Here is a 20627-nt window from a genome sequence, read left to right on the forward strand (position 1 = left end):
TTTATTGAAACCGCAAATTGAGCGTTTATATTTCACTAAAGACAAAAAAAGTACATTTTTGCCATAAAAGCCATCTTGTTTGGGACTACATGACAGGGCTGTGCAGCCATCTCTCAAATCAAATGGCATTTTACGGTGTTATCCTGGCGTCAACCAGGTTCGGTTGAACACAAGTACTGGTACCTTAAGCACGGACATTAACCAATGACATTAACCAATTTTCTGTCACTGACAGCAGTGCCAGAAAAATTTAGTTTGTAATAATATTTGACTGATATCAGTGAAAATACATGTAGTCTCACAAACCATGGCTTAATGGCAATCCTGTTCGTTGATAGGAGTATCACTGGTGTATACGATGGCGTTGGTAAAAGAGGAAATGCCAATGTACAGATGGCTAGAATATTACAGTATTTAGAATGTCCACAGTAAGTTGATTTATTTCATTATCCAACTCATAAATATTACAAGGTCACAGCATTGGAGTCACTTTCAGTATACTGTGAAAGGATTAATTATTCACTGGGTTTTAATTTTGCTTATTTCGCTGACTGGAAAATGCGTTAAATTAAAACCCAGTCAATATGTCAAATTTAGCATAGAACACATTATCTAAATAATAAAATCGTGAATTTAAAACCCACTGAATATTCTTGAAATGGTAAATCAGCGAAATGTAACCTACCGGTAGTGAAAATTAGTCATTTTACAGTAGTATAGTACACCAGCGGTATTTGAAGTTTTGTAAGACTTTCAAAAAAATGTGTGTAAGCCCTCTCTCAGTTACCTTTGTAACCAGTGACAACGGGTCTCCCTAACGTCACAGTAGAGGCACTCGAAGCAGACAAATTTATAACACAGGTTCGGGTTATGGCATGGACAGCTTCACCGATATTTACCAGTGCAAGGGAGGTGTATGACCAAACACACATGAAATAGTTTCTCACAAAAAATGATTTAATAAATAACAACAAAAAATTGCACACTGGCTAACTATACACAACATCAATATAAGTTAGCCTAAAGCAGCAAAAGGTATACAACAGACTACTTAGTAAATTCAAAATGCCCAATTCAATTTCTCCTATCAGTAACAAGAATCCACTCAAAATTTACAACTTACTACAATGTCAGTAAGTATAAAAATTTAGTACTCTCCCTTTAAAAAATAGGCCAAACATAAGAATAGTTAAAGGGGTCTACGTAAGATTTAGCACAGAACAATCTATGTTTAGTTCTCAATACAGGAATATGTAACAAACGCAATAGAAATACGGTTTATGCTCCCTAACGCTTAAACGCACAAACCCGTATAACAACAATTTTAGCCGGAATGGCCGAAAATGTAAAACAGAAAACTGAGCGCGCGGTACGCTGAATAGTGTGACGGAAAGGCCAAATATATGTCAGTCGCACAGACAATGAAAACGTCAAAACACACGATAAACGCTAAGTAGCCCGATTCATTGAACAATCAAGAGAAAATTACTATAAATGCAACTAGTCATTCATTGAATCCGGTACTCCCGAAACTCTTCACTGATAGTGTACTCTATAGGGCGGTAAATTCAAAGGACGATAAAATACACTATGTCGTAACAAAAATTAAAATTATACGCTACAATAAAAACAACTCATACGGGGAAATTACTAAGGAACCTTAGATTATAAAACATATGGCATGCACTATCGAAATGGGTCCAACTGAAGTTTTTATGGACACAGTATACGGGACTCACGTATCTTCTACGGCGGTTCTGTCGGTCCACAAACTTGATTTCTTCGTGCACAATAAACGATGCTTAAAAAAACTTCAAAAGATCTGGAATTTCTGTCACATCCACGCTGAGTTTCTCTGCAGCTTGATTATTGAGTTTCCGAGCACATAGTCCGTCAAAAATGTAGAAATATTCAAAATGTTCCGGAGACTTCTTGTCGCACGTCAGCTCACAACATCCGCCATAACAACCGCCTGCCTCCGTCTCGCTCTTAGGTAGGCTCGTACCAATTGCAAGAAGGCCGGGGGACCAATCTAAAATCCCTGCAACTCTAAATATTTAAACCCTAACTACGAAATTTATATCATCTAAAATTATAATAGTACTATAAAATAATACAACCTATGGAGCAAAAAAAAAACAACGCGCTGACACAATACAAAGTCATTAGCGGTGCGCAGCAAAACCCTCTAAAAAAAAACAACTGGTCATGCCCTACGCGTGTTGAAATCATGACGTCACTCACATAGCAACTTTCCAAGACCAACTTGTCAACAAAAGTCACGCCGTTTAGCCCATACTGCGTCAAATTAGAACACACTCATAAATTTTATAACACAAGAAAATTCCCTATCAAAATAGCATGATAATGAACAAAAGAAATACTGCTTACTCCTAGGAATATACAAGACAAATATATAAATAACTCAAAATATAAATATAACTCAAAAACTAGGTCACCGACATAATTTATGCAAATTATCCTTGACACCAGAAAGATCTTCAAAACAAAACGCGCTGGTTAATACAACTCAATGCTGCCTAAATAATAAAAATGAGGGTCTCGTTCACAATACAAAATGAACTACTCTAGGTGATTTTAACCCAATCATGTGTGGCCTACCTACACTAATATCCTCCTTTGAGGACAACAAATTAACCCCATGGGTCTAATACCCATTGGCGCAACTCGACAGAAGTCGTGGTTACACCTGCATCAGTTTTTACATTCAATCAGAAGTTAAGTAACTTTTATATTTATTTTACAGATATCTACGAAAGCATTTCTTCCCAAAACATTCTGACTTACAGTATGCAGGTAGGTAGGTTAGTGATATATTGGGCTTGGTCTTTTCCACGAAACGAAACGAAACGAAACGAATCCGAAACCCTAACTCGCATTTTTTTTCATTGGCCTAATAATATCTGAAAAAATTTCACACTGTGAAACACGAAATGAATAGCGCCATCAGTGTTCAACAATTCCAAAAGGTTTTTCACATCATTGTCAGCACAAATGAATCGAGCTACAATGTAGGCGGAAAAGAGGTGGAAAACTAAATATTCTCAACATATTTATTTCTGTGATGTGGCGATGTTTGAAGTCGTTTAAAATTGAAGGTTAGGGTAGACTAAGCTGATATATTGTTAAAAATATGAATGCCAGAGCACAAAAAAAATTTCACCTCCATCATCGTCAAAAATATCTAGCTCAAAATACTATATGTATGCACAGAATTTCTTCCATATTCCCTTATTCTCCCAGGTTTCTAATGGCCCTTGCCCTTGTTAAAAAAAAATTAAGAATGAGATTTTTCAAGATTGTTGCCAGAACTGATACTGTTGAATTGGACATTGTCTTCATACCATGTGCATAGCTCATTTTTGACTCCCATGTGCGAAGCACATAATGGGAGTCTTTGCAGTTAGTGTGTCTGTCTGTGTGTGTGTATGTATGTGTGTATGTGTGTCCGACTGTTCTACTGCTATCTCAAGAACCATACATCGGTTTTTGATGAAACTTGGTGCATAGATGCTCTGGGCCAATGCGCAGATTTGATTAGGTTTTGGTAAAAATCCATGCTCGTTAATTACCTAATTTGCATGATAATTAGCTAATTTTTAGCTGTTCTATGACTGTTCCACTGATATCTAAAGAACCACTCATTGGATTTTGATGAAACTTGGTACATAGATGCTCTGAACAAATGCGCAGATTTGATTAGTTTTTGGTAAAAATCCGTGCATATTAATTACCTAATTTGCATGATAATTAGCTGATTTTTAGCTGTTCCATGATTGTTCCACTGATATCTAAACAACCACTCATTGGATTTTGATGAAACTTTGTACATACATGCTCTGAACTAATGCTAGGTTTTGATTAGTTTTTGGTAATAATCCGTGGATACTAATTACCTAATTTGCATAATGATTAGTCAATTTTCGTTTTTTCCACTGATATCTCAAGTACTAATTATCACATTTCAATGAAACTTGGTACATAGATGTCATATGACACTGCACAGACCTGATAGTTTTTATGGTAATATCAGTTCATATTAATTACCTAATTTGCATAATTAATTAATTTTCAGCATTTGATATAAGTACTAATCGTCACATTTCAATGAAACTTGGTACTTACATACTCAAGGACTATGCAGAGATTGATTGTTTTCCATAAATATTTGTGCATATTAATCACCTAATTTGCATAATTAGTTAATTTTCAGCTTTTCCACGGGTATCTCAAGTACTAATCATCGCATTTCAATGAAACTTGGTACATAGATCCTTTAGGACTATGCAGAGACCTGATTAGTTTTAGGGTAAATAATTGTACATATTAATTACCTAATTTGCATAATTAATTTTCAGCTTTTCTACTGATATCTAAAGTACTAATCATCACATTTCAATGAATCTAGAATTATGCAGACCCAATTAGTTTCCGGTAAATATTTGTGCATATTAATCACCTAATTTGCATAATTAACCAACTTTCACACTGATATCTCAGGTACTATACATCACATATCAATGAATGTACATGGATGCTGTAGGACAATAGACAGACCTGAATAATTGTGGGTTAAAATCTGTACATATTAATTACCTAATTTGCATAATTAACCAATTTTAAGCTTTCACACTGATATCTAAAGTACTAATTATTCCATTTCAATGAAACTTAGTACAAAGATGCTCTAGGACAATGTACAAACCTAATTAGTTTGGGGTAAAAATCTGTTCATATTAATTCCCTAATAAGCATAAAAATTCATAATTTTTTGGTTCTAATCACATTTCAATTAAACTTGGAGACATAGATTTTCTGTTACATTGCGCAGACCTCATTAGTTTTACACTCAAATCTGGTCATATTAATTTTCTGATTTGCATAATTAGTTTTCAGCTAAGTAATTTCGAATTATATTTAATGTGTCTCCAATACTCTCAGCACATGGGAGTTCTTTCTAAGCTTTCTTTGATTGTTGATTGGTGTTTGTAGGTGTGTTGAATCCATTAGACACCCCGCATCATATGAGGATAGATGACGAGTGTGAATTCAGAGAAGGTGTGGTATTGGATAGACCGGTCAAAGGAGGAAAAGGATCATTTGTGAATGCAGGATTAAGAAAAGTAAGTCTGCCTGTTTTGTAAGTTAGTCTCTTCTGGTTTGACCAGGTTGTGTTGAATTCCAGCACTGATAATAACCTTCTTGCACATGGTCTTTATGACCAATGAGAATGCACTGTTTCAATAATCGGTAGTGACATCCAAGATGATAAACCAATCAAGTGCATATACCCAGAACTTTCACTAAATGTTACCGCCGTTAGCGTGAATAAGATTCCATTTCCCTTTTGCTACAAATAGCATTTGCAAGACCTTCGAACTGTACAGGTTAGCCAATCAAAATTCTCCAGTGAACGCACATATTACAAACAACACTATAAATTTGTGGTCTGTTTTTGAAGTACCACCATATCAGCCTCAAGTTGAATAATCGAACAGTGTTAGCTCAGCGAAAAATCTAAAGGCGAAGCAAAGTGCACAATATAAGAATCACCAGCACAATCAATTTACTATTGAAATACAAAATGGTCTTGCATAAACACAAAAGTAGGCACCAATGTTGCTTACATTAGTCACATGCAAATTCAGGGGTAATGATTGTTACAATAATCTCGACATCGATCGTGTTTATTACTTGCAGGAAATAAGGATTGATAGACAGTTGAGAGATGGATTAAGAGTAACTGTCAGGTTGGATAACAAACAGACAGATGAAGGTGAGTCAGGTGACATTTCTAGGTCTTGCTGGTTAACACAGTAAGTCGTATATTTACTGATAGTTAGTGTCTATCTGGTTAACACAGATAGTCATATATTAACAGGTAATTAGTACCTAGCTGGTTAATATAGTTAGATGTATATTAACTGACCTAGCTGGTTAATACATATTGGAGATTTTACAAAAGTTTGATGTTTGACAAAAGTCTGGGGCTTGTAGTTGAGTTTATGAAGATTTGTTGCAACCCCAATTATGGCCGCTGCATGGCCATACGCCTGTGTTTGTAAATCTGAATATTATGCACATTTTAAAATGTACATTTGTGTGATGTTATTTGTTATGGCTCCATGCTCGTTACTACTATATTGTAGATTGGTTGCTAGGATACCAATAAACAGCATCACAATATCAATGTCATTTACTTCATGCTTCAAATTTTCTGACAACAGATAGAAGATATTATACTGGTAAAGTTGTTTCTCCAAGATGTCCATGTACTGATAGAGGGCTATACTGGGGATACACAGTAAGACTGGCGTCTAGTTTATCAAAAGTCTTTACAGAGTCTTCGTACAAAAATGGTTATGATTTGACAATAGGGACATCTGATAGTGGGGATGACATTGATCATGCAACATTTTCCAAATTTAAGTAAGTCAGATACATTCACTTGTTTTGAAGGTAATATTGATGTGGACAGCATTGTTTTAAGGTAGCGAGATAGTTTTTTGGCATGAAAAATGTAAACATCTATAATTGGAGTAAATTTTACAAGAACCTATACAATCTATATATGTTTGGAAAGCCCTTGACTTGTACTTTTCTATTATTAATATTTTGTGAACATTGTGTTTGTTTTAGCGTCACGTGATTCTGAAAATCGGCGCGGCTGATAATTAACTAACGTGAATACATTTTTAAATGTCAGCTCTACGGTCATGCATGCGGCCAAAAACTTTACACTGTTTTGAAGCAAGGGTCATGAAGTTTAAATCCGTATTTCTATTTTTTAAATTAAGTTTTTTTTTCCTCTCCGAAAATGGAAAATTTCAAGCACGTTTTTTGGTGTTGAAGTTAGTGTATACCGGTGGTTTGCGCGAGGTTTGTGAAAATACATGATAGAATTTCGCAAAAATGTAAATACGGATACGAAGCCAACATATTCGAGAGTACGAAAAGCCAAACGGCGACATCGTAGCGCTACTCACTGAAACGCCATTTAAAATTAGGTCAACGGCAATTGCCAGAAATCGAACACCGAGAAATCGGCACTTTTATGATTTTAAACTTCAATCAAGGTTAACTCCCGTTTTAGCAGCAACAATTATATAGGTTGGTAGTAAATAAATTACCTTAAAGGTTGTTTTCAGAAAAAATCGTGATTCGACATTTATGTCTGTGAAAAAACTGTATTTTTACCGTTTTCTTTCATGCTATGGAGTTTTGACACGGTCTGTGCTGATAACGAACGGTGACGTCATTCATTACAGCTGGGATTATGCAAAGTGGGCGGTTCTGTTTGCAGGTAGCAAACAACACAAATACTACACTGGGCAGTTTAAGTGTTTGTCAACATAGCGTATTTATGTTTGGGCCGTTTTATTTGCAAACTTATTTTCTTGAGTATTCCACAAGTTTCAAAGTCTTTTAGAGACACAAGAACACTTTCCGACAATAATTATCAGATTCCCGCGAGCAAACTTGCGCAGAATACGGTAGAATAAGAAAATGGAATGACGGCTGCGGGGTAAGTTTTTTTATGTGTGGAATTGGAAGAAATGCAGAGTAAATTTTCAACACGAAAATATTGTAAATCATCATCCGACGAGACCGTTTTTGTTGGACTTGTTATTTTCGGGAGGGACCTTTTGTAGTGTTCGTGCAAGTTTAGTTTTCATTTTACCTGAATAAGCCTAAAGCGATTTTCAGACAAATTCGAAGGAAACGCTGCCCCTCCTCACCAAAGTGTTCATCTTACAGCACATTTACATGCACTCTTTTTGCAGGTACGTCGGACTTTGGTTTGATTTTGGTTTAAAATAGTAACAACCACCATCAGCTAAATTCAAGTCCATTATGTTCGCAAATAATTGTGCTGCATCAAGTTTTAAACTTGCCACTTTATCGTGAAGATTCTGGCGATCTCGGCAAAGGAAGCTACCGTAGTGTGGCTCCCCAACAGCAAGTACATTGCGGATAATTTTTTTTTTCTCATGATGATAACAGTGATCAATCACTGTCAACAGACTGTAATATTTGTTTCAATTGACGACTCTTTCAACGTAATTCGACCAATGAAAATGCAGTGTTCTAAAATATTGACAGACACTAAACAACCCCACATGGTTTCTTGTTATGGCTATGACGGGGCTTCAAAGTGTCTTTTTGTCGTCTTTTTGTTGCTTTAACCGGACTTTTCTGGTCTGTTTATAATTCACACTTTCGCATTGAATACGTCGTACTATCTTGGGAAACATCCTTTACCATTGTGAGTACCGCCGTTGAGGAAACGAAAACTGCTGTGAATGACGGTGGAGTCAATGAAAGTAAATTACTGAACAGCAAACTTCAAGAGGAGTTAGCTGGGGAAGCTAACTCTGGAGAAGAAGATGACGAATTTGACTTTTTGGACGAAGACAGTTTGAAGGTGAAGATATCACAGATGCCCTTGAAGTATTTGTGAATGACGCTGACGAATCCGACGTTGGGTGCTTTTAGTTTTACAGCCAAAACAAAGTCAGCTTGGACTTTCAGTTGCGAGACGTGACCCCAAAAAAACGCAGCCAGTGATACATTTCGAAGACAAAAATACAAAACAATCGCAATCAAAGACGCCGACCACGCGCGTTAGAAATAAATAGAACACGCTGTTTCACTGGCTTCTTTCACTCACGCAATATAATTATGCTATTTCCAAACGCTTATATTGATCACTGTAAAAGTGGATAAATTCAAACCAGCCATCAAATTAAAAATTCGGATCTCGTTGAATGTCAATCAACACGGAACTCGGTAAGGGTCAAGGCCCCCTGATCTGATCCGAAAAAGCATATAATGTATCAAACAGAAATAAAAAAAAAAAAAAAAAATCTCCAACTGTGACATTGTACTTTTATTTTGACAACAGATTTAAAAATAACATTTAGAACATAAATTTGTATTCCCAAAATATTTAAAAAAAAATCTTAAAAAATACCAAACTGCCGTTAAACTGCCCGGGCGAATTTATGGCAAAATCCGGTAACATGTGATACACTCATGTACTATTTTGTTTATACAAAACTTGTTATGTTTCAAAAGTGTTTTTTTGTTTTTGTTTTTGCTGTACAGCTTCCTCCTCTTGAAACGAAGCAGTGCACATATCTTATCAGCTGTGTGTAAACTACAAACAGATATCTTATCAGTTGTTTGTAAATAGCTTAGCCCCAGTTCAGTTATGTTTGTTAACCATGAATATTAATGAGAAGCACTCATGGGGTGTACACTGGATAAACAAAAAACTTGGGTATTTGTTTGCACACAAGAAAAAAACCAGTTTACTTGTACAAGATATTATTTTTTCAATAAAATAAATACACTAATGTATGTGGCATGCCTTATGGAGCTATGCTTGTGATTTTCAAAAAAAAATGTGAAAAGTGTTCAAAAAACTATTCCGCTACCTTAAGTGTGTCGTTATTGAAAGAAAATAGCCGCTGTTTAAACACTTATATGCCATGATCTTACAGTAGATCTATCTTGGCAGATTTCAATTATGAGCAAAAATTGCAAAATTAAAACTTGGTACAAGTAACCATAGAGAATAGAACAAACCATGTGAATGTGCTTGACCAATCAGAATGCAGATAATATTACTATCACATTGTTGTACTCAAGGCCATTTGAACCCCCCCCCCCCCCAAAAAAAAAATGCTATTTTTAATTCAGCTTATGGAGTGTGACTAGTATACATGCATACAGGACACATACAGGAATGATTTTTTCTTGCATGAAGTTGTATATAAAGTACCAATACATGTATTTTGATTTAATGCAGCATCTTATGCTTCAATTACAAGATGTTGACATACCAAAGATGCTAGATAACTTGGCAAAACAATCTATTCTGATAATGGGCATATACTATACAAAATCCATTATTGCAATTTTATCAAACTAGTGTCAATTTTGTTGTATATTTTCAATAAATCTATTACTGAGCCAAGGTGACCTTTGTGGTGGCAAATCAATAAACTACGAAATGAGTCAGTAGTAAGCCATCTAATTCACCTTTCCATGGAGTTCTGCAGATTTCATTTGAACAACATTCCGATAATGTTCTTAAAGAGAGAAAGGACTAGTTTGTTTATTTAACCAAAATGATGACTGACCTGGTTACTAGGCACTACTGAGCATGCCCACATAATTAATTACAGCACAAGACTAGGTCAAAGGTCACAACAATATAGCAGTAGAACACAACAATTCGACCAATAGCATGTTAGCAGGGCATCACAAAACTCTGACAAGCATCATGAAGCCGTTGCCAGTCGCTAGGAAATATTCAGACAAAATATTTGCTGTCAATACTTATTCTTTGATTAAATATACTGCATGAAAGCCAGTCATTTATTAATATTATTATTATTTACTGTTTATTTTGTTCATTCTTTATAAAGGGTCATGAACTAGACTAGTTCTAGGGAACTATTTTTATGATCCTCACTATAAACAATTTGTATAAATATCTAAAAATATAGAAACTCATTTGTTTATATATCACATTTATTTGTATATTATTATATGTATATATGTTTATAGTGAAATAAACTTCATTCATTTCATATCATTAGGCAAGTGAAAAACACTGCAAAATTTATGAAAAAAAGAAACAAGCATGTAGCATTCACAATGTCATTCTAACATTCAATTTTTAATTTAATTATTATTTTACATTGCAGCCATGCACTTGTAGTATTTGGTGGACTTAAAGGTCTAGAATATAGCTTGGACTGTGATGAAAAATTAAAAATACATGAAGTTAATGATTTATTTGACATGTATATAAACACGTGTCCCAAACAAGGAAGTCGGACCATCAGAACTGAGGTAAGCCTCGGATATTACTGTTCTTGTAGCTAGGCGTCATGCATAGTGAGTGATATACCACGTACATTCTGGGTGTATGTAACCATGGTAACTACTATTTACTGTAATTGTTTTTTTTTCAAACATTCACTTGTGATTGTATAAAAGACAGAAACACTAAAATATATTTTCATATTTATTTCAGGAAGCTATTTTGATCACTATGGCCGCTTTAAGACCCCGAATTATACAAGCTCTGAATACGTGATTTTGAATATCTCATTTTTATTAAATTAATAAAATTATCTGAAATATGTAATTTTTATTATATAATAAAATTGCTGTACAATATTGTAAGACCAATATTTCTAAAAATGGGAATGGCCTAATGAACATTTGTCATTTTCCATTCCTGACAAAAAAAAATGTGGTCCAGCTGAGGTACTGGTTGTCCACATGAAAATATTGTTTTTTCAATAAAGCTATTGGTAATTTAAAACTGTTTTCTGTTTCACTAAATACTGTAGAATACTTTATTTTTGCTGAAGGGATGATTCTGTGAAAACAAAATCCAGCAAATATACTTTTTTTCCTATATTTCACATTAAACTCATCAAAAATCAGTGAAAATAAATTCCATACAAAACACTCAAAAAGCCTTTTCAGCGAAAATAAAGTATTCCACAGTAAACCTGAATGATGTTTAAGTTACAATGTCAAAGCCATATCTCTCTTGCTTTTCACAAAACTGCCTCCAAAAAATATTAAAATCTGTGTTGAATCATACACTGTATACGTATGTTGAAGTATGTTAAACTCTGAGAGCATTCATAGACATTTATTGAGGTCGTAAAAATATAGGGGGATTCTAGTATTTGATAGTCTGAATAAGTGTGAAATGTAGGAAACATAAAAAAAAAATTGAATTTGTATGTTGGTGACTCTTTCAGGTTTCAAATGTATGTGTAGTTCATTTGCATTTTTTGGTAAATCTTCAATCCAAATATTAGCAAAAAAATGCTGATTTTCAAAACAAAATATATTTCTTCTGTACCAAATTTGAATGTGAGACTTAATGAAATTATCATGTTATAAGCAAAAATGGCCAAAAATAAGTATTTTTGGCATACAAATGGCCACCAATATCTAACAAATTTCAAAACTTGTGATATTGCTTTACACACATTAATTGTGCATTTTGACCATCAGTCCACCATTTGTATACTCTCATGTAACAACTCTGTACAAAGTGAACCTCTGAGAAAATGTGACAAACTGATCGACATACAAATCTCAATTCATACGCCCAAAGATTATCTTCTGTCAGGGATTAAAAAAACAGGCTTCTGTATCAATTTTTTTTTTTTAAAATATACACTAGTTTCTTTTTCTGATCCTCATATTGCACACTTGGAGTAAATTTCTCTGAATCTCACTTAATTCTGTTAATATTGCGGAAAAATTCTCTGGGTATCTTATCAAACAGAAGCAACCCAGATGCTCTCTCTATGGATTCTATGGAAAAACGATATAAATTCAATTTTGCTTTTTCTGGTTGTGCTGCATTTGGTATGACAAAAGATTCAACATCAAACTCTCCCTTGTCGGTCTCGCACAGAATGACTTTGAAGAAATGAGTTGGAACAGCAACATGGTTTCTCCCAATTACTTCATATTTTACATACTGTTTCCCATCTCGCTCTTGCCTGAAAACAAATACAGAATACTGTCAAATATTTTTACTTATCTCTTCAAAACAAAACAGCCCTCAAAATCCCCCTGGCATTTTTACCGGTACAAGCACTGATCGAGCATCAACCAAATTCTGCCGAAAATTCGCTCTGGGCCATTAAACGACAGTTTGGGTTTCAAAAAAATAAAATGGAATTAAGAAATCACCCAGGGTGATTTTTCGGCAGTTTTTTAAGGTGTTATTCAAGAATATGATGTTTATTGTGACTAGCGTGAATGGGTAAGCTTCGTTTTGACAATGAGCAATTATCACTGTAAACAATGTTAAATTATTCTTCAAATGCTCAGTTTATCATTTGAAAACAAATAATTTTTTTATTTAAAAACAAATCATGCCGCTTTCCCATCAAAATCCAAGCCAAAAGATTGTACAACATTGGCAATTCTCTTCCATGCTGCGTTCAATAACATTAACATATTTAAATGAGCTATGGTGTTTTGAACACGTTGGCATTCATCTTTATGTCAAAGAACATTGTCCCAGGTCAAAACATGGTGGATATTCTCCAGCATAAGTGTTTAATATGCAACCGGAATTATTTGCTTACGAAGAAACTAAGTTGAAATTTATTTGCATTTCATAACAATTCAACAAATTTATTTTTTGCATGTTATTATAATCACTACTAGGTAATAATCAACAATTGTGAAACGTAGCATGACCGGATTGCGCTACTGCGATCATTTGCTACTTTAGTTACTAATAAAATGAAAAAAATAATTGTATTTGGCACACAAAGATCTTTAATGTGATTTTTTTGGAGAAAGATGTGCTGGGTGACATTGTAATGAAATTTTATGCGGTCTACTTTTTAACAAAAAATTTTAGATTAGCTTCTGCAATAGTTTCTTTTGTTTTGGGTGGTCCAACTGCCAGCGTTAAAAGTCGATGTAAGTGGTTTTTTTCAATGAAAATATAAGTCCTCCAAAAATATTTGATGATCATTTTTTTAAATTTTAAACACCAAATAAGAGCCCAACAGCTGTGAATTCACCCAGGGCGATTTTTCAGATGGGCGAGTTTACAGCAGAATCCGGTATATCTGCAATGGTGTTCCAGATATGATGGTTATGCATATTTAATGAGATCATATTACCATATATGGTTATTAAATATGTTGATCAGAGCTTGTGCCCAATAAAGCACTGGTTATTGGTTGAGTGTCTATATCTGTAATAATGCTCTGGATATAAATCTGTACGAACGAACACTGATACCTACTGTTTATATGTCTGGGAAACATAAGTGCCAACATTTTTTCCAAAGACAAATACTGTATTCTAGCTTTTGTATAAAGTTTATTTTTGCTAAAATAAGTATGTGGAGGAAATAAAGTAATTTACAGAAGATAGAACCGGTACATAAAAAATATGGGTCTGCATAATTTAGAAAGGGGAAAAAAAACCTGTCTGTCCTAATAAGTGTTTACACATACACACAGGAAGTCTGTGCACATTACCTTGGTAAGTATAGTGGTCCAGTACACACATAAAGATTTTTGTATTTCTTTGTCAACTTCCTGACATATTTTTCCAAATCACACCAGATATCTCTATTAAAACCAGCACCAACCTATGGAATAATAACAATAGTTATGCAGTATGGTATTAGTGGATTCGCAGATACATAGTATTTTTTACTGACTGATATAATATCTTTGACTATTTTTACACACAGAATTCTATTATTGTTTTATACTGTAGCATCGTTTATTTCCTCTGCCATTTAATTTCACTATTTTGACGTTTTGAGCAATTTCACTGGGTTTGAAGTTCACAAAGTTGGTTGGGGAAATAAAGAGCTCTATTGTCATTCTAGAAGTTGACATGATTTTATTAATTTAGGGAATTTCACTTTGTAATAAGCTAATAATGAATGCATTTACAGAAATTTGTTTGTGATTGGAATCTGTAGGTTCATGTATAAATGCAAAATTACTAGTAACATTTGCAAGCAGAGAGAGAGAATGTGTGCAGACAGAATGAACAAACAAAATCATGAAGATAAATGTATTATTAAAGCAAATAAATGGAAAGTATATGATATGTTGGAAAGAGTGTCATTTCTATATAAATGAACCTGTCACCGCCAGCCAATCACTATATACCGGTACCCAAAATGCATTCTGTGTAATGATGATTTCATCCAACAGGGAGACCACTTCGTGCATGTTCATTGACAAAGAAAGTAGATACTTTACCTGTGGTGCAACATTGCTCAGAAAGAAAGTTTGTTGCATAGTTTCAATTGATGTTCTGTGATTGGCTGCTGCAGCCATGTGACCTCTGTCATATCCACTTTTGTAATAATCTGCATTAGTTGAGCGAAAGTAAACATGGACATCATTGTCTTCAAAAAACTGACAATTCTCTCGGTCAATGACGTCATTGTATGCCACTTTTTGTGCCGTAAGGTGCTCAAACACCCAGTTTGGGATACGATTTCTTCGATCATATGATAAGACAAAGTCGCCATGTTTTTTTAGATTTGTTAGGCTTGGGTATCCGTATTTCATTATTTCTCCCACGTTGCCAATAGCAACAGGTGATTTTGTTGTCGTTGATACAGCACAATTTGCTGTTGGCAAATTCCAAACTTTATCACAAGTGGCTACGCATTTGTTCTTCTTTTCATAATGAATCCCCAGCCAGCTACCAATTCCTAACGAAACGGTGGAAATAGTCACTGGAAGAAGGAATCTTGATGAAGCCATTTCGAGATACAACTATGCTTCTGTGATCGTGCTTTGTACAGTCAATTGTCACCTGCAAAATTTACAAACGATATTGACAGGATAATTATTCAAAACAAAATTTTAATATTCATCAGAATATTATAATAATTGCATGCAATCATCATCTGTTAATGCAGCTATGTGTGCGAAATTAGCGATGTTATCACCATATTCAGTAAGACAAAAAACACTGACATACACTCCAGATTCTGTCAATGTGTGGGGTCATTTTACATGGGAATAAGAGAAAAAATTGTTTTTAAAACAATGGTCACTTTTAACAGTTTGTGAAACACTTAAATTGGCAATAGCTGTAACTATTAAGAGTTTTTCTCCAATTTTCAATAAATCGTCTTCTTTGTCATTATTGCCAAAAGCTATATACCATTGTGGTACGATGGACACAGGGTTGAGTGCAGGTCTCCAAAAGACGCCGTTATTAGTAAAATCCAGGTTGTTAAGCAAACCTCAGAGATTACTGTGCAAGATCACAACACACCTCGGGCTGTGTGCGAAATATGTAGCAATCTTGAGAGGCTAAGCCTAAGCCTCTCTCTGATGGTTTCTTACTGATGATTTTATGTGTCATTTCCCATGATAATATTCATCATGTGTCAAAGTTTTCTACAATCCCCATCATGTGACAAATTTCAATAAAATAGCAGCTACTCCACCATTAGTTTTCACATTTTACGTTACATTAGCCTTGTGTAGTATCATTTTCCCATACAGTTGTGTCTAAAACAATATTTCGGTAAGATTTGGTCATTTAACATGATAAAATGTTCAAAATCACAACTATTGCTGCTTTAATCATTCAAGATGTCCACATCCAACTTTGCATCAGAATACATCAATGATGAAGTAATGCCTTTCTCAGATTTCCACATTTTGCTTCCAGTATTAATTAATGTTCATCGTAAAATAGTTAGGGGTGTTTAATATTAACATTTTGTGAAAGTAGCAGAATATGAATGTTGTGCATTCAAAGCACATCACCTGTTTGATAGTGTATATGGGTAAGTGAGAAGTTGTGAAACCAGCTGAAAATAAAAACATTGCAATGTACGCTCAAAATAATCTAGTCAGCATCAGATTCTAGATTTTGGCATTATTAACAATGATGTGGTGTCCTATAATTATAAATTGAACTAATATCAAAAATACTGATCACAAGATTAGTGTGAACAAATTTAGAATTTCTGCACATATATTACCACTAGAAAAGATTAGATACCCGCTAGTTCCCCCAGAGAATCCAAATATGATGAATATATGAAGTTGGCAATGGTAATCCATGCTCTACTAAATTGCAACAAAAAAAAAAGATTTTCAAAATGATGACTAGCAGGGTATGCATGTGTGCGATGAAGAACACACAAATTAGAAAAGTCATGTGAAATGTTATGTGAGGTATCAGGTCGTTTGGACCCCTCGCCCTTTCGACCCCTGGACGATTAGACCCTTCGACGTTTCGACCCTAGGACGATTAGACCCCTTGATGTTTCGACCCCTCGACGATACACCGCTTGGCGCCACAATCCTCACCATTTGAACCCAGCATTATTTGTCAAAAGTTGCAACATTTTACTGGATAAAACTAGAAGATACCTGACTTTGGCAACAGAATCGCGAATTACGGCGATCCCTCGACGGTTGAACCCCTCGTCGTCACAACCCCAAATGTTTGAACCCAGTCTTATTACGAATATGAATACTGCCGATCAAAAGCAACAACCACTTTACTGTATAAAATTAGTTGATAATAATAATAAAAAACAGAGTCGCAAATTACAGCAGATATCAGCGTACTGGGCGTTGGAGAGAGTTCAGTCCGCCATGTTGTTTACTATCGCAAGGCTATTGTTTAGCAATAGGACTATACCATTCGATTCTTAGGGACGGCAATATAGTCAATTAACACATTTCTTTTTTGTTTTGTTTTCAGGAAAAAGTCAATGTTCTTTTCCATGTAAAGCTGTGATTACCCCAATCAAAATACTAGTAGTTAGGTGAAAATACGAAAAACATATTTACAGCTGGTACATGGCTGTCATTATTTCATCAAAAAGGAAAATGCGAATGTTCATTTGAATTATATTATGTCGGGTTCATTTCCGGGGCCAAGAAAACTTGTAGAAATTCGAATTCAAGTAGGGAATAGACTACAATGTTCAATAAACACACTAAGCTTATTTCGTATTTTTCACGATGCCGATCGAGTGGACGAACGTGAAACTTTAGACCACTGAAACAAAGCACGTCGTTCAACATTGAACTTCCAATGATGCTTTGCTTTGTAAATGCTTTGTTCTATAAAAGACAGTATAGTACAATCGCAAAACACATGATATGTGTAACTTCACGTTGTAAAACCTGTCCACGATATGAAATTGACTAGTAATCACGAGCGCTGTATCAGAGAATTGACGCAGTGTAAGTCATTGTACTACGTGTGAATATTTGAAGTTGCCGGCGTGATAATGCGCCGTTTTCAAAACTAAATGCAGTGCAAGTCATTTCACTACCTGTGAATATTTGAACTTTCTGGCGTGATAATGAGCTGTGTTTAGAACTAAACGCGATGTAAGTTACTATTTTCTGACAATAATACATTACAAACATAACACAATTATATTTATGTACTAATAAATCCACATTGCAAGAACTGCATGCTTATAGTTATTTACTGTCAATATTTAAGATATAGAAGCAGGTTCGTGGGCAATCTGAGTGATTTTTTTTGCTTTTTCTTTTTTTCAGACAGTCCTGGCTAGATAGTGTTAAAATCGCCAACGAAATGCTGTTTTTCCAAACAAGTTGAATGAAACCTGCCTCGTCTTACAATAATTTTCTTCGAATACGACTTCATTTCAAACTTGTCTTATGAATAGCCGTTATGTGGCAAAATATTACGTCTAACCGAAATTGGAATAGCACGGTTCATTCCGCGAAAAACTATGCTTATATAACTATATGACTACCGTCCTTTCCCCTCAAATTATAAATATTGTTATTTGTACTTGGTTCACTCGCGTATTTTTTGTACTTGGTTCACTCGCGTATTTTTTGTACTTGGTTCACTCGCGTATTTTTTTGTACTTGGTTCACTCGCCTATTTATTGTACTTGGTTCGCTCGCGTATTTTACGTAATTGATTCACTCTCGTATTTTTCGTACTTGGTTCACTCGCGTATTTTTTGTACTTGGTTCACTCGCGTATTTATTGTACTTGGTTCACTCGCGTATTTTTTTTATTTAAATTACTTTTTTCGTATTTGATTCATTTCGTATATAATAAATAAGCTGTTAATAACTTAGCAGTAGAGGTGTGATTCACAATCCTTTGTCTGCACGTCATCGTCGGCACCACCGTTTGAAATAGTGTGACTTATAATCAATAGTCTTCAACAATAGAGAAAAAATGACCTTTTCCTGAAAAGAAAAAAAAAATGTGTTAATCGATCCATGCTGATGTTGTCTGCTGGGTGAAACACGTGAACCGACGTGCTTTGTTTCAGTGGTCTAAAGTTTCACGTTCGTCCGGCATCATGAAAAATACGAAATAAGCTTAGCATATGCAACTTTATGAAATACACAACTTCTCCCGAGAAATTATCAATGAAGATAATTATTCCGACGAACAAGTTTATTACTGCGATGAAACTGGTATATTTCGGAAGCTGTTACCGTCGAAGTAGCAAACAACAGCAAACTTGTGTATTTATTAATCGTGATATATTTTAATTAAGAAGACACACTATAAATAAACCCATGGGTGTATGTGTTCTTTGTACATGTATATGTCTTGAATGCATGAACGCCCGCCCTTCAGAGCCCTTCGGAAAGTCGCGACCCTTGATATGTCGTGGTTTTTGCTTGGATCCTGACACTCGAGGGTCCATTGTAATGACAGCCACTATGTACTGGCTGTAAATATGTTTCTCGTATTTTCACCTAACTACTAGTATTTTGATTGGGGTAATCACAGCTTTACATGGAAAAGAACATTGACTTTTTCCTGAAAACAAAACAAAAAAGAAACGTGTTAATTGACTATATTGCCGTCCCTAAGAATCGAATGGTATAGTCCTATTGCTAAACAATAGCCTTGCGATAGTAAACAACATGGCGGACTGAACTCTCTCCAACGCCCAGTACGCTGATATCCGCTGTAATTTGCGACTCTGTTTTTTATTATTATTATCAACTAATTTTATACAGTAAAGTGGTTGTTGCTTTTGATCGGCAGTATTCATATTCGTAATAAGACTGGGTTCAAACGTTTGGGGTTGTGACGACGAGGGGTTCAACCGTCGAGGGATCGCCGTAATTCGCGATTCTGTTGCCAAAGTCAGGTATCTTCTAGTTTTATCCAGTAAAATGTTGCAACTTTTGACAAATAATGCTGGGTTCAAATGGTGAGGATTGTGGCGCCAAGCGGTGTATCGTCGAGGGGTCAAAACATCGAGGGGTCTAATCGTCCTAGGGTCGAAACGTCGAGGGGTCTAATCGTCCAGGGGTCGAAAGGGCGAGGGGTCCAAACGACTTGTAATCTTATGTGATATGATCACAAAATCGCAAGAGTACATGTACTGTAAATGCATTAATTATTCACTGGGTTTTAATTTCGCTATATGATAAGTAAATTCCACTAAATTAAATCTATGTGAACATGCAAAATAACAATAAAACTTATTGCTTCCTTGACAAATTCGTGAAATTAAAACACAGTGAATATGCTCAAGACATCAAAATAGTGAAATTAAATGTCAGTGAAAATAAATGGTTTTACAGTAACCTACATTTCTGAAAATCATAATTAAATTTAGTGAGTGTGTGAATGAATGAACTGATTCATGTTCATCTCATTATTCTTAGTGTTGGTGCTAACAAATTAATTTGCAAATACATGCTTTTTGTGTTTTTGAATGTGACAATAATCTTATTCGTTTACACCAGGGAGCATTTCCAACCACCCTCTGTATTCTAGAGGGGCTGTGGTTAAAACTATGTTCGATTGGAACGGATCAAATGGGATCGCTTTTAAAATATTGCAAGATCCACCTCCAAAATTAATGACATTTTTGTTCATAACAGCTCGCTGTCAAATTCGGTACTCACCTAGAGACAATGATCGTGAAGTAAGTTTTAGATGACGGTTTTCTCGGTCAGCACAACTTAAGACCATTTACTTCCGATTACTTCCTGTCTTTCGTTGCAGACGTCTCGACAAAAGCAGCGCCCTCTATAGTTGCCCAGAGAACCTATGTT

At 35.0% G+C, this 20627-nt stretch overlaps 2 protein-coding genes across 5 annotated transcripts in view; one reads left to right on the forward strand and one right to left on the reverse strand.

Annotated features, from left to right (window-relative positions):
- LOC100372171 (28S rRNA (uridine-N(3))-methyltransferase-like) overlaps positions 1-11365 on the forward strand; it is a 25145-nt gene extending 13780 nt beyond the window's left edge. Inside the window, exons 6-12 of one of the 2 annotated variants that reach the window (XM_006818367.2) lie at positions 339-428; positions 2768-2817; positions 5014-5144; positions 5722-5797; positions 6249-6450; positions 10740-10887; positions 11072-11365. In XM_006818367.2, the coding sequence (XP_006818430.1) occupies positions 339-428; positions 2768-2817; positions 5014-5144; positions 5722-5797; positions 6249-6450; positions 10740-10887; positions 11072-11134 (760 nt within the window). In that variant the 3' untranslated portion in view covers positions 11135-11365. The remainder of the gene's footprint in view (positions 1-338; positions 429-2767; positions 2818-5013; positions 5145-5721; positions 5798-6248; positions 6451-10739; positions 10888-11071) is intronic. The other variant, XM_078010557.1, reaches the window with a different exon arrangement.
- On the reverse strand, positions 11050-20597 carry LOC100372326 (endonuclease G, mitochondrial-like). Of its 3 annotated transcripts, XM_085492460.1 has the most exons (5): positions 19151-19352; positions 18671-18788; positions 14820-15384; positions 14079-14191; positions 11050-12572 (listed from the first exon to the last, which is right to left on the reverse strand). In XM_085492460.1, exons 3-5 carry the CDS (start codon positions 15330-15332, stop codon positions 12299-12301), a joined length of 900 nt encoding a protein of 299 aa, XP_085348586.1. In that variant the 5' UTR covers positions 15333-15384; positions 18671-18788; positions 19151-19352; the 3' UTR covers positions 11050-12298. The 3 variants fall into 3 exon arrangements, with proteins under 3 accessions (XP_085348586.1, XP_085348587.1, XP_085348585.1); XM_085492461.1 differs by lacking the exons at positions 18671-18788; positions 19151-19352 and adding an exon at positions 20478-20597; XM_085492459.1 differs by having other exon boundaries at positions 18671-19352.
- Positions 20598-20627: the final 30 nt, after the last annotated feature.

The sequence above is a fragment of the Saccoglossus kowalevskii genome, chromosome 17 (assembly GCF_978046115.1).
Source record: "Saccoglossus kowalevskii chromosome 17, keSacKowa6.1, whole genome shotgun sequence".
In the NCBI taxonomy this organism is placed as follows: Eukaryota; Metazoa; Hemichordata; class Enteropneusta; family Harrimaniidae; genus Saccoglossus; species Saccoglossus kowalevskii.

Excerpts from the sequence above, each read along its gene's own strand:
- LOC100372326 (XM_085492461.1), bottom strand. The coding sequence starts at position 15,332 with ATGGCTTCATCAAGATTCCTTCTTCCAGTGACTATTTCCACCGTTTCG. Across the intron at positions 14,192-14,819 it reads TGAGCAATGTTGCACCACAG|GTTGGTGCTGGTTTTAATAG; the intron begins GTAAAGTATCTA and ends ATTATTCCATAG. Across the intron at positions 12,573-14,078 it reads GGACCACTATACTTACCAAG|GCAAGAGCGAGATGGGAAAC; the intron begins GTAATGTGCACA and ends ATTTGTTTTCAG.